Source organism: Manacus vitellinus, unplaced genomic scaffold (assembly GCF_001715985.3).
Source record: "Manacus vitellinus isolate BGI_N305 unplaced genomic scaffold, ASM171598v3 scaffold_20_pilon, whole genome shotgun sequence".
Classification (NCBI taxonomy): Eukaryota; Metazoa; Chordata; class Aves; order Passeriformes; family Pipridae; genus Manacus; species Manacus vitellinus.
In genome coordinates this window covers 6,742,265-6,754,470 of record NW_021939471.1, presented here as the reverse complement: position 1 = coordinate 6,754,470, position 12,206 = coordinate 6,742,265, and the positions used below count along the sequence as shown (strand labels likewise).

At 37.8% G+C, this 12,206-nt stretch overlaps 1 protein-coding gene across 2 annotated transcripts in view; it reads left to right on the top strand.

Moving 5' to 3' along the window:
• The window catches only part of HECW2 (HECT, C2 and WW domain containing E3 ubiquitin protein ligase 2), a 106,648-nt gene that overhangs the window by 43,273 nt on the left and 51,169 nt on the right, over positions 1–12,206 (top strand). For both annotated transcript variants that reach the window (XM_008926916.4, XM_018071909.3), the window contains 4 exons: positions 1,618–1,712; positions 5,670–5,745; positions 7,534–7,703; positions 9,940–10,082. In XM_008926916.4, the coding sequence (XP_008925164.1) occupies positions 1,618–1,712; positions 5,670–5,745; positions 7,534–7,703; positions 9,940–10,082 (484 nt within the window). The remainder of the gene's footprint in view (positions 1–1,617; positions 1,713–5,669; positions 5,746–7,533; positions 7,704–9,939; positions 10,083–12,206) is intronic.

The window sequence follows — 12,206 nt, the reverse complement described above, 5'->3', positions numbered from 1 at the left end:
CTGATAACCTGTCCATTGCTGGGTTCTGTTCAGAAGTGATGAATTGAAGGAAAATAGTCAGTGACAACAGACTGGATAAACGGCAGCTCCAGAAACTCTCTGAAAAATAAACCTTAGGTTGCAATAAAAGTAAGCAAGGTAGCTGGAAATTGGAAGTCTTGGTGGAATAGTTTATTATCTTACTATGCTTTCATGTAGTCATAATATGTTCTCAGTGTTAATAAGAGGTGCTCCAGACTTGAGTTCTGGTTACTTAATATATGCATTTTACAGTGTGGAGAGTCCAACACTTGGTATAAATCCTGTCAAATTTTGCAAGTGCTGAAACTTCAGTTTTACGCGAGCTGGAAGTTCTTGTGTATCAGTCTAGATATAAGCATTGTTGGTAGATCAGCAGAATTGCAGTTTAGAAAGGAACTGCAGGTCCTGACCCATAACTTTTAGGTTTGATAAACCTTTACAGGTGATCAGAAATCCTGTCTGCATTTTGAATTTTGCTGTAAAGATTGTGGTAAATAGAGCATGTTTTGTCTGTGTGTGTGAACTCATCTGTGAGGAGGAGGAAGTGGGATCAGCAGCTCCTCCACCTCCTGATTCCCTGGAGGCACTGTCAGACTCCTTTGAAGAGTTGTTCTGAGGTATCTCCTCTTTGTTCTGGGAGGAAGATAGTAAATAAATGTTGATCTGTAACTGCAGCAAATTTAAAAATAAATAATCCTTTTTGGCTGAGCAGGCTTGCAGGGTGGGTTTCTGATCCTTCTGAGTAGGGATAAGTAGTATTTTATCTTGCAGTGATGAAATACCTCAACCGTCAAGGAATCATGCCATATGTATCTCAAAACCTTATACAAAATATTGCACTTTTGTACTTCAGGGCTACCAACATATTGTTAAACCAAGCAGAGGAATTGAACTGCCAAGACTTGCATACACGTCCTCTGGTCTGTCTGAACTGGCTGCTGTAATTCCTGCCTGCCAGTGGCCGTTGCTGTCTGCCTGTGGCCATTTCTGTACCTCATCAACCTCACACAGAAGAGTTATCCCAATGGAGAAGGAAAACAGACATTGTTCCAGATAGGGAAAATCCCACAGGATCGAGGGCAGCTGTAATTATAGCTGTTCTGCTTGGCTGGAAGAATGCAGAGGAACAACAGGGGAGGTCAGGCTTCAGTTAAACATAATACTCTTTTGTGTGCCATAAATGCAGTTTAGCAAACAAAATTTTATTCAGTGGGACCAGAAACATGGTACAAGGTTTACTCTTCCTGTGTTCCGGTATATAAAGTGCTTCCAGCTTCCTTCAGATATACATCATGTTCTTCCAAAGTCCTACAAAACCATCCTAGTGGCAAATGTCTTGGTACTCCTTTTCTGAGGCTGATGATATTGATATAGTAGCAGAAATACAAGTTGAAGAATTAGCTAAGTTACATTTTTTGTCTGTTAAGTAACAGGAGGACCCAACACACAAAGAAGAGATAACCAGCAGCTCTATTTTTGATTTCCTGTTGAAGTATTTCTGAAGATGGACCGCTGAATGATGGATCCTTTCATTGTTGTTCTTTTGCCTAGGATCGGTTATGAAGTGTTTTAATGTGGCTTTTGTTTTATTTCCAGCCGAAATAAAGATCTGTTTTAAATACTACCATGGTGTTAGTGGAGCCCTCCGAGCTACTACTCCATGTATCACTGTAAAAAACCCTGCTGTGATGGTAAGTTTAGCCTATTTGCTCATTGTATTTGTATAAGATGATAGTGTTAACTGTCAAACAAACCTAGCAATGTAAGTCTCCCAGTCTTACCATTGACAGAATTTTTTTTCGAAAAAATGTCACAAAATTTACAAAAGCTGGGAAATGCCTTTCATGGTTTTGTATTGCTCATGGTAAAATAACAGTAAAACATCGCTGAGCTTAACTGAGCTCTTTTATGCTAAGAATTTGATTTTACATGCTTCCAGTTTTGATGCTTACAGTTTGCTGTAACTTAACACCATAGTAGAAATTTTTCACACTGGTCATATAACTGAAACTGAATCCTGATCCAAAGTCTCCATTTCTCCTTATTTTTTAATATTAATAATGAAACAGTTGCTGAGATAGCAATTGTTAGTGTAAATGAAACTGAACAAAAGTCTGCTCTTGTAAAAATCACTGAATTTTTTGAGCGTTCATATACCACTGAAATTTAGTAATTCCTTGATTATCAAGAAGTATTGTCTTACTGTGCTTTCATTATGAGACTTGTTCTTCCGAAACACTAAAAGTTTTAGAGGAGTTTTTTTAGTTGTTTAAATAAGTAGTGGAAGAAAAGCCTTCCAGACTTGTATCACGGTGCTTTTGATGGAAGTGATTTATCTAACAGGTTAGCTCTTCAGATGACATCAAGTTTCACAGTGCAATTGATTCATTGATATTAGCTGCCAAATATTTAAGGTCATATCTGTCAGGATGGTGTCCTGACAACTGCAGTGTTGAAGGTACAGTAGTGCACAAGTTAATCAGAGTGAATAACTTTTATTCTGAACTCATGCTTTTTCAGCAGGTGCATGCTATGGCTGTGTGATACTATGTGTGCTACACTAGACTTCATATCTCAATATACCAAATGTGTGTGTTTTTTCTCTTAGAATTACAGACATAGGTGATAGCATCATTTAATTGTCAGATCTTTTTCAGATCTGACTATGAATAATATAGTTTCACAGCAGGCATATGAACTCTTGCTATTTTACAGAAGAAAATGTGCTATAGTGAATGAGCTTGACAGCTACTGTCTTTAATATCAATTTATAAACTGAAGACAGTAAGGGAGTCTTATTTCGAACAAGGGAAAAAGTGCATCTCAAAATAACCCTTAAAATGGGCTGCATGCTGCACTATATCATTACTGAGAAGCAGAGTGAGTATGCTGAATGGAGAAACCATTTGAACTTGTGTATTTTCTTGATCTTATCATGCAAGCCCCCAGTAATTTTGAAGTTCATTGAACAAAAGGACATCTAAACTTCTGTTACCTGAATATGCACTTATTTACTTGGTAGCTACGTGAAGATATGTCTTTCAGAGTCATTGGTCAATCTTGAAGGCTTTTACCAGCTGTTGCTGTTTAAATTTCTTTCCTTTGAAAAGTAACTCAGGACCCTGGCTATTGTACAGAATTTACACACCTGCTAGAAGGGCTAATTTAACATAAATGTTTTTGTTTGCATTAACAGTACAGACTTCCAGTAATAGTGAGCTGTTAGTTTCCCTGATGAGAATGTTGTATGACAGTTCAGATGATACTTCCTAAAAATGGCTTATTGGGTTAGATATACATAAGCATACCTATTGTTGAATATTAATACCTCACACCATTTTTGTGGTTTTGGTGTTGAGCTTAAGCACTGTGCAGTAGACAATACTGGTTTCTCCTGTTGCTGGTTGTGTCTGTTGTTACAGAAATGCTGTTTGGGGAAGTGGAAAGAGAGTCATGGCATTCCCCCTCCCATTTTTTAAGCTGCAATAAATTAACTCCTTACTTGGATCATTCTGTGTTTTTGCTTTACATGGGAGATATGGCTCAGTGGGAGATATGTTTCTGGATGTTCTCATGCTGATGGTGCATCACACCAGGCATTTCAGTCCATCATATTACTGGATAAGCAGCTAACATTCTACTGTGTTCCTTTGAACCAGGAAAGATAGAAGGCCTGACTGAGTGGTCAGAAATACTGTGTTACACCAGATAAGGTAGCCTTTGTGTGCAAAATTCTGAGCATGTATGCTGAGATGAAGATTTTTACTTGGCGCAGAAAAAATTGAAATTACTGTTCAGATCATAATGAAACAGGAAAAGGTTATATAGGGAAACCATGGAAGTGCTAGGGAACACTGTTACCATTCCTTTTATTATAGCTGAATTGTGCACAAATCGTATTTTCTATAAAGTGAAGTCATGATTAGTAATGTAAATTATATGGAGCCCGAGATGTAGCTTGGAAAAGGGGTGTAAAAAGACAAAGAGGGATAGAATGAGGAAGGCCTTTTTTGTTCATGGGTAATGTTTTTAACAAGAAAACAGTGTATGCTAAAATAAGCCCAAAAGAATAAACTGGAATACATGGAATTCCTCTGGCCTTACGTGGACAGTATAACTATCACAGTGGGATGCACCCCTTGCTGCTTCCAGGGTGTCTGTCTGTAGATGAGGGGACACTGATCCAGCTGGAATTAACCCATTGCTTTTGATGCCCTCATAATTTTACTGCCACCTGTCACTGCTTATGCATCCATATAAAATCATTGGCAGAATAATGTCATGCTGGGTGGGAAAGGGATAGTTTTGAGCACTCTGGCAAGACACATCTTGCCCTGGGAAGGAGAAGTGCATGATGAAGCCAGTAAGGAAAGGGAATGGGCTGGTTGGTGGGTGGCAGCACTTGCTGGCATGGTGTGTTCCCTCACAAGAGCACCGAGGCCCGTGGGGATGTCAGGCATCAACGTCACTGCGGTTTCTTCATCACTCTGACTGCTTGTTACGTGTGAAGTATTTGACTTTTTCAGTGGGAGAAATCTGCACATTTTCTAATTGCTGTGAAATTCCAATGTGCTTGCTGATCGTAGTGGGAAGTATTTGAAAGCTAATAATATTAAATAGCTTAAAGCAATATAAAAAGGAATGATTACACGTTCGGTTAATGCAAAGCGGCTTCCCTGCGGCTTCCACAGCTCAAGAATCATTTATCCATCTGGTAATTTCAAACCACTGTTCAGCTGCTCAGGGCTGCCTTACATACTCCATCTATGCACATAGGTGTGTGAATTTTTATTCAGCTTATTTTATTTAATCATTCTATGGATCAGATGGCTCTGTTCTATCACTGGTATTAATCCCCAGTGCTGTGTTTGGCTGAAACTTTTTCTGTGTCACCTCTTCTGCCTGGGAATGAGTGCAGTGCCTGCCTGGGGAACCATTTGTCTTTAAAGATAGCTCCATTGATGTCTCCCTGATAGATTATTCAGCTGGATGCACATCTCCTCTGTCTTGAAAGACAAATTCTTCTGCTAGTTGAAAGAGATAGACATTAATACATGAGGAACTTTTTATTCTGAAGTAGTGCTTTACCTAGCAAGGGATTTCAGTAGAAACCAAACCTAAAAATCCGTGAAGCATAAGCTTTTAGACCATGTTTATATTTAGATATCTGATGCGCTTTTCTCTTTAAGAGGAGCTTTTGTTCACAGATCTGAAGGCTTTTGTTAGTCTCTCTTTGATCTCTTTGCTTTTTTTTGTTGCACACTAAATTATCTATTTGTGGAAAGTGACAAAAGTTCCATATTCTGTCACTGGCCGGCTCAGTGCTTTGGTATGTATTGAAAATCCATACTGTTTTTCTTATTTTACAAAAGGGAAACTTGTAAAAAAGTGCAGTTTTTTTCTGATTAACAGTGTCTGCATGTGTATTAGCCTGTACGTGTCCTGTTTGGAAGATTTGAGCTACTGGTGTATTATCACTGTGTGGCATAAATAATAGATATTTTGCTATAAACAAATGCTGTAACTGAGCCTGTCTGTGGTAATAGGCAGTAGTTTGTCAGATCCTTCCCTGGCATGCTACCTAAAACTGCCTTATCATCCTCAAGCATGTACAAAGCAGATGAAAACTTTTTTTTTCTTCTCTTCAGATGGGAGTAGAAGGCACGGATGAAGGTGCTTCTGGAGCCCAGCACTCTAGGAAGTTAGTCAGCTTTACCCTATCAGGTAAGAAACAACACTACTCTGTGTTTGACAAATTATTGTTAAAAAAGAAAGTAAATTGCTGTTCTAAATAACATCAAAGACGGAACTCTTTTCTTCATTAGCCTCTGTAGGAGCACACTCTAGTGGCTTGAAAGGTGTCATTTCTTTAGAACTTCTGTTTGTTGAAAACCAGCCAGAATCACGAATCTCCAGGAGTGAAAAAATGGATTTGATGGATCCCAGCATGAAAAACTTGGAGAAATTTCCAGTTTGCACATGGGACAGTTCCTCTCAGATTAAGAGTGGAAAACATAACCTCTAACTAAAATGCAAACTGGTTCCATCACTTTAAAAAAAACAATAGCTGCAAATGATGGTTTAGAAAAAAAAAAAAATCTTTACTTGTAACAGAGCTAAGCTGTCACTACAGAGAAATAGGTGTAGGGGTGCAGTCTACCAGCTTCACTTGTTTTGATTAACACTTTATTCCAGGGAAGTCTTGTGTGAGACTAAGGCATGTTCAGCTTGATCATAGACAGATGAAATTTGCTTCTGAATCTTGAAGAGCTGACAATGAAAACATTTAGAGATAGTAGAGGTAGAGCAGAAAAACCCACTGCATTTTGAAATGGCCTTTCAGCAGTTAGCTGAGATAGAGCTGATAAGTCGTACAGACTCACTTGGAATATTTTACAAATAATTGTTTTTTGAATTCTGAAAAACTTGTTTTTTTAATAGATGGTTATGACTCATTGTGAGGAGTCATACAAAATTATTTTGAAAGGTGTATTGACTGATCGATCTCTGACATGTTTCCTGTAAGGCTTTTGGTTCTTCACTTGCAAATTACTCTTTATTTCATCATGTTTCTACCGTGTGGCTTAATTCTGGATATTAGGTAGTATTCCTTTTTTTACCGAATCCACAGGCATGACAATTTTAGTGCAGTGAATTTTGCCTACATGTATAAATTGTATGTGCCAGTTGTGTTAGTCATGAAGACTGCATGCCATAGTACCTAATGGAGAAAAACACAAAAGTCTTGTGCTTTAGCAAACCTACAGAGAAATATTTTACAGTTAAGCTTAAAATCTACTATTATAGAAAAAACCCACTCTTCCTTTTTCTTATTGTTGAAGCCTGCACTATCATTGAAGTCCTTAGTCATGAGAATATGCTTCTGAGGAAATAACTGTTTATTATTGCAAGTTGCAAGGGCTGCAGTTCTGAGGTTTCCATAGGAAGAAAGCAGCTTTTTCAGAAAACTTTGCCTCCTTTTATTTGAGATAGGTGATCTTCTTATGGGTTGGGAGAAAGTGGGCATCATATTCCAGTGCAGACTTGATATTTACACTGATTTTACATTTATCAAAGACTGAACTTTGAGAAAGTTTGAGTTCACTACATTACCTCCCATATAGTTTTTTATCTCTTCTCCTTACCCAGAAACAAAACAAGTATTGTGTGATTTATTTTGGGGTAGTTCTGTCTTTCTTTTCATTCTTTGAGTGGAAATACCTTACTGAGGAAAGTATTTGTAGGTGAGCTACAAGTTTATGCTTTTCATTTTATAAATAACTGTGGGCTAAAATGTAAATGAGGATATTGATACCTTTGTTCCTTATATTCTTTTGGGAAAACACTTGATTTCCTGCTGTACAGTGGATTCAGTTAGTGTATGAGTAATTTTAAGTTGCTTTATTTAGTAATTTATAGTGAATTGATTTCCTGGGTAATATTTTAGGAATACGCAACTTTGTGAACTGGCATTAATTTACTCAATTCCTTCCTTCTTGTTTTGCTTTGTAGATATTAGAGCAGCTGGACTTAAAAAAGGCATGTTCTTCAACCCTGATCCTTATCTAAAGATGTCCATTCAGCCAGGCAAGAAAAGTACATTTCCTACTTTTGCTCATCATGGCCAGGAGAGAAGGTCGACTATCATCAGTAACACGACTAATCCTGTTTGGCACAGAGAGGTAATGCATCCCTTTTGAGAGCTGTCTGCCAGCTGATGGAGTGTATCAGGCTTGCATTTTCTCTTCATGCATTAGTCCTTACCCTCTGAAAGTTGTGAGCTTATTTTGTAGCTAGTTATTTAAACTGACACAGTAATTGTAGTAATTTTAGGAACCCTGTTGGTGGAGAGGTATCATCTGTGTATTAAAGCTGTGTATTTAAGCTGCACTGCTGTGAGGTTTTCATTCCCTTCTCTGCTAAAAAAGGGCTGAACTTGCTTAGCTGCCCTGTAGATTTCTTGAAAATGCAAAAATAAATTAATTAAAATGGATTATATGTTGTGAGAAGACCCTTTAAGGAAAGTTACGGTATATGAGCATTTATGTTCAGTGATTGCAACAACTGTTCATTTGGAAATGATATTTTCATTATGCATAGCAGGTGGCAGGCTTTCAGTTCTGTCAGGCAGAGGGGATGCTCTTTGGTGTAGCCCCTGCTTGCACTGCTGTAGGACAGAAAACCCAGGGAAGCATTACAGCACCACTCAGCAAGGAGGGGGGGGAAAAGGCAGTCTGGCAGAAGCCACTTTTGTATATGTGTCTGTTTTGGGTGAAGTGTTCAGATCTCAGAGAAAGAACTCAGTCCAACAATTGTCACTGAGTGCAGAAGAGCCAGGCTGTGCTTTTGAGGATAAATGTTTATGTGGGAAACAAGGTGAAAGTACTGACACAACACTTTCAGGACTGGCAGGCAGCCTTCTTCATCTGTGACTGTTTTCTAATGATGCCTGTACTGTGATGAATGTTAATGTGTTCTTTAGGAAGATGAAAATTGAGCAGGCTTTGGAAAATGTTCCCACAAATCACGATCAAACCAAACAAGCAGTAAAGTAGAACAGAGCAGGGCCAGCATTAGCACTCCTCTGGGGTGCTTGGTTGTGGGACAGACTGTAGATGTGCCAAAGTCTTAAAATCTTAAAAAAAAAGAAAAATCAGAGTTCTGATCTCTAAATTGATACTTCACCCTTCTCTCTGTCCATCCATCTATACAGTAGTTAGAAAGAAAATTTACTCTTATTTTATCCCCTTTTTTCTCCCCCAGTTCTCCTTGGTTTTGAAGCTTATTAGAAAAGTGATAATATTCAGTGGTGCACACACTGTATCAGCTTGCTTTAGCTGCTGTATCTTCCCTGTAGCAATGCTCTGACAACAGCAGATATGATCCCATTACATCTGCTGTCCTAGTGGTGCAGAATTGATCCTGTTTTCCATCTAATACTTTCTGCAAAATAATTTGCAATATTATAGCAAACTGAGAATGACAATTTTTTAAGTTCTGTTTATCACAGGAATCCAGCTCTGATAGTTGTGCCAGCATGAGGAAGTGTTTTTATTCCTGACCCAGTTTAATTGCTTTTTTTGAATATTTTTATCTGATGTCTGCAGCTGAACTGAAGAGTTCCTCCTTTTGTTTCTTATTCAATACATTTTTGGCTACCTTTTCCCCTTGTAGGGAAAGGTAGGAGAATGAAGAGAGTAACTGTGATATTACCAGACATCAAGAAGTCTTCTGTAAATTAGAACCATGTTGTTTAAAGGCTGCAAGTGCAGGAAAAGTTTCTGTGGGAATTTACTGAGAACACTTTTGAATGCTGGGGGAAAACTCCATAGAAAATTCTTCTCCTTTAGTTACACTGCATCTGAATATATATCTGTATATATTCTGTATATCCACACTGCCCTTTTAACTTCCTCTCAGTGCATGCAAAATTTAATGCAAAGAATGGTGTTGGAAGGGAAGTTCTTCCAAGCAGAGCTTGGAGTGAGACACTTACTTTCTTCTTCCTTCATTGGCCTGGCTACTCTTCCATAACCTGACAGAGTACAGCAAGGATTCCTTCTGTTTTTGCTTCCTACTATGCAAATGAAAGAAAGCAGTAGGATACATGGCTTTCTCCTTTCTGACCTAGACCCTGAAAGTGCTTTTACCTGGTGCAGTTTCTTACTGGACAGTTCTTTTCAAGAAACAGGTAAAAGGTTATGGGTAACAGTAAAAAGGTTATGGGTAACAGTAAAAAGCTGGTGACATATGAAAAAATACAGTGCTTAATAAGTGATGTTGACATTACTTTGCAATAGGGAAAGGGCTGTCATCAGTCATTACTTTTGGAGTTCACTGCACGTAGCTAGCACTTTGGTACATACTTTCTGAATAAAGGTGTATTGATACGATGTCAAATATGTTGTTTCCTTCCAGAAATATTCTTTTGTTGCACTTCTAACGGATGTCCTGGAAATTGAGGTTAAAGACAAATTTGCCAAGAGCCGTCCGATCATCAAGCGCTTTCTTGGGAAGTTAACCATACCAGTCCAGAGACTATTGGAGAGACATGCAATTGGGTAAAGTAATAGATTCTTAATGCTAACTTGTTTTGATCAGGAAGACTCAGCATCCGGGATACTGGCACAGAGTAACCTTTCTGGCTTACTGGCACAGACCATCAAATTTTAACTACATTTGTAGTAAGAAATTTAGTAGTAAATTAATAGCTTTATTGCCTGACTGGAAAATGTTAATATTTCTAACCTCGTCCTGAATGCATATACACATATTTCTGTTTGTGTGTCTATATTTCTTTACATAAAAAATGTTATTCTCACAAAAAGTGTTACCCTTGGGCTAAGTAGTCCAGAAGCAAGGCATTATCACACACATGATTGTGTGCAAATTTTTTAGAAGGAGCGGGTTTTATTGACTGACTTCTTTTGCAGTTCAAATATTTTTAATGATTGGTTCAATAATCAGAGATTTACTATCCTTTCAGCTAATTGGCCAGCACTGCAGGCTGTGACCCCTTATTTTCGAGAGTGCTCTTGGTACTATGCAATTAAAATTGCCTTTTGCTATGAATAGCACATTGATGGGACTCAAAATTCACCTGTTGTGCTACTGAAAAAAAATTCTGTTCATGTTTTGATAGCTAACTGTTCTGGTACAAAGATGCAAGTCACCTAGAAACTTTTAAGATGGTTTATGCCTTATGATGGTTACTGGAGGGCACTGTAGCATCCCCAGGTGGGTGATCCAACGAGGCCTTCATACCACCAAATGCACTGAGAAGAGCTTGAGACTTGGTAATTGGCACTGTGGTGCATTGCAGGTGTGAAGCCAGGTCTGCAGGAGATGTGTGCAGAAGTGTCATTTGCATTCAGGACAGCAGTAAGTGTAGAGGGTATTATTTTGTTAACATCTATTTGCATATATTTGCTCTGTTTGACAAATTAGAAAAGAAGAGTTCCTTGAAAGACAATGGGAGGAACTGAATTATTCGAGCGCATTTTCTATAGCCCCTGACTACAAGTCTACTAAAGTTAATGTGTCTCCCTTAATTAGAAAAGCTGCTGGATGAGGCCAATGAGGAACAATGGTGAAATAAAATGTATGTATTCTTCCCTGAAAGCTTAAGGGCATGGCAGTATCATCACACTTTTGCACAAAAATCAGGATATAATCAGCTGGCCTCCTTTTTCACAGATATTCCCATCAAAGTAACAAGTTGCATAAATGGAGAAAATCAAATTCAATTTGAAAAGTTTTCAGCTTTAAGTTTCAAAGTAGTGTTTACACTGGTAAGTAAAGTAAGAATAAAATTGTAAGAGTAGCTTAAAATTTTCATAGTGCATTCTGATATAGATTTTATTAAAAAACATTTTTAAAAAAGCCTGCCCATTTTTTTTGTAGTGGTATCCAAGAGTAGTGCAGGTGTATATACAATCTAACTTTTCTAAGAAATACTTCATCTTTGAGTTTTAACAAATTGTGTTTAGTTGAGCAAGCAGCTTTTTCTTATAAATTTGCGCACTGCTATACACTCAAAACTAGCACTGTGATACAGGCTAGTTTCAAAACCTAGCACAGGGTGTTTATTCCTGTGCTAAACACCAAAATGTTTCTCTGCTCTGGGATTCCTAGTGCTGTAATTTCTGAAAATTACCCATTTGCTGTGTTCATCAGTTCTTGTCTGTGTTTTTTCAAACCATTATTCTGGAAACCATTTCCTGTTTTCTTCTCCATACTTCTGTTCTGTATATGTGATATATCAAATCTTTTTAGGAAAGGAAAGGCAGTATAATAAATATAGGTAAGTATTTGCTTGGTTTACCATATGCTGTTAGAACTGACATTAAAATGGTTTTGCCTTTTCTTCAGTAATATATTTGTCCATTTACAGTTTCTGTGTAAAGATAGACAGTATTTCACAGAAGGTTTTGCAAAGTAAAGTTGTGGTTAATATAGACATGAAGTAGAAATGTACCATATGTACAAACAACTGCTTGCACTTTGTTTTTGGTCAAGCAAGCATAACACCATCATTCTGGTTGTATGAATGAAAATGTGAAATGCAGAACCAGCCACTTTTAGACAGACTGAACTCAAATTCTGGCCCACTTTTAGCTGTCATCATAGCTCACAAGTTTGTGTAATGAAGTGGCCAGTGGCTTTTTATTTCCTGGAAAACATGA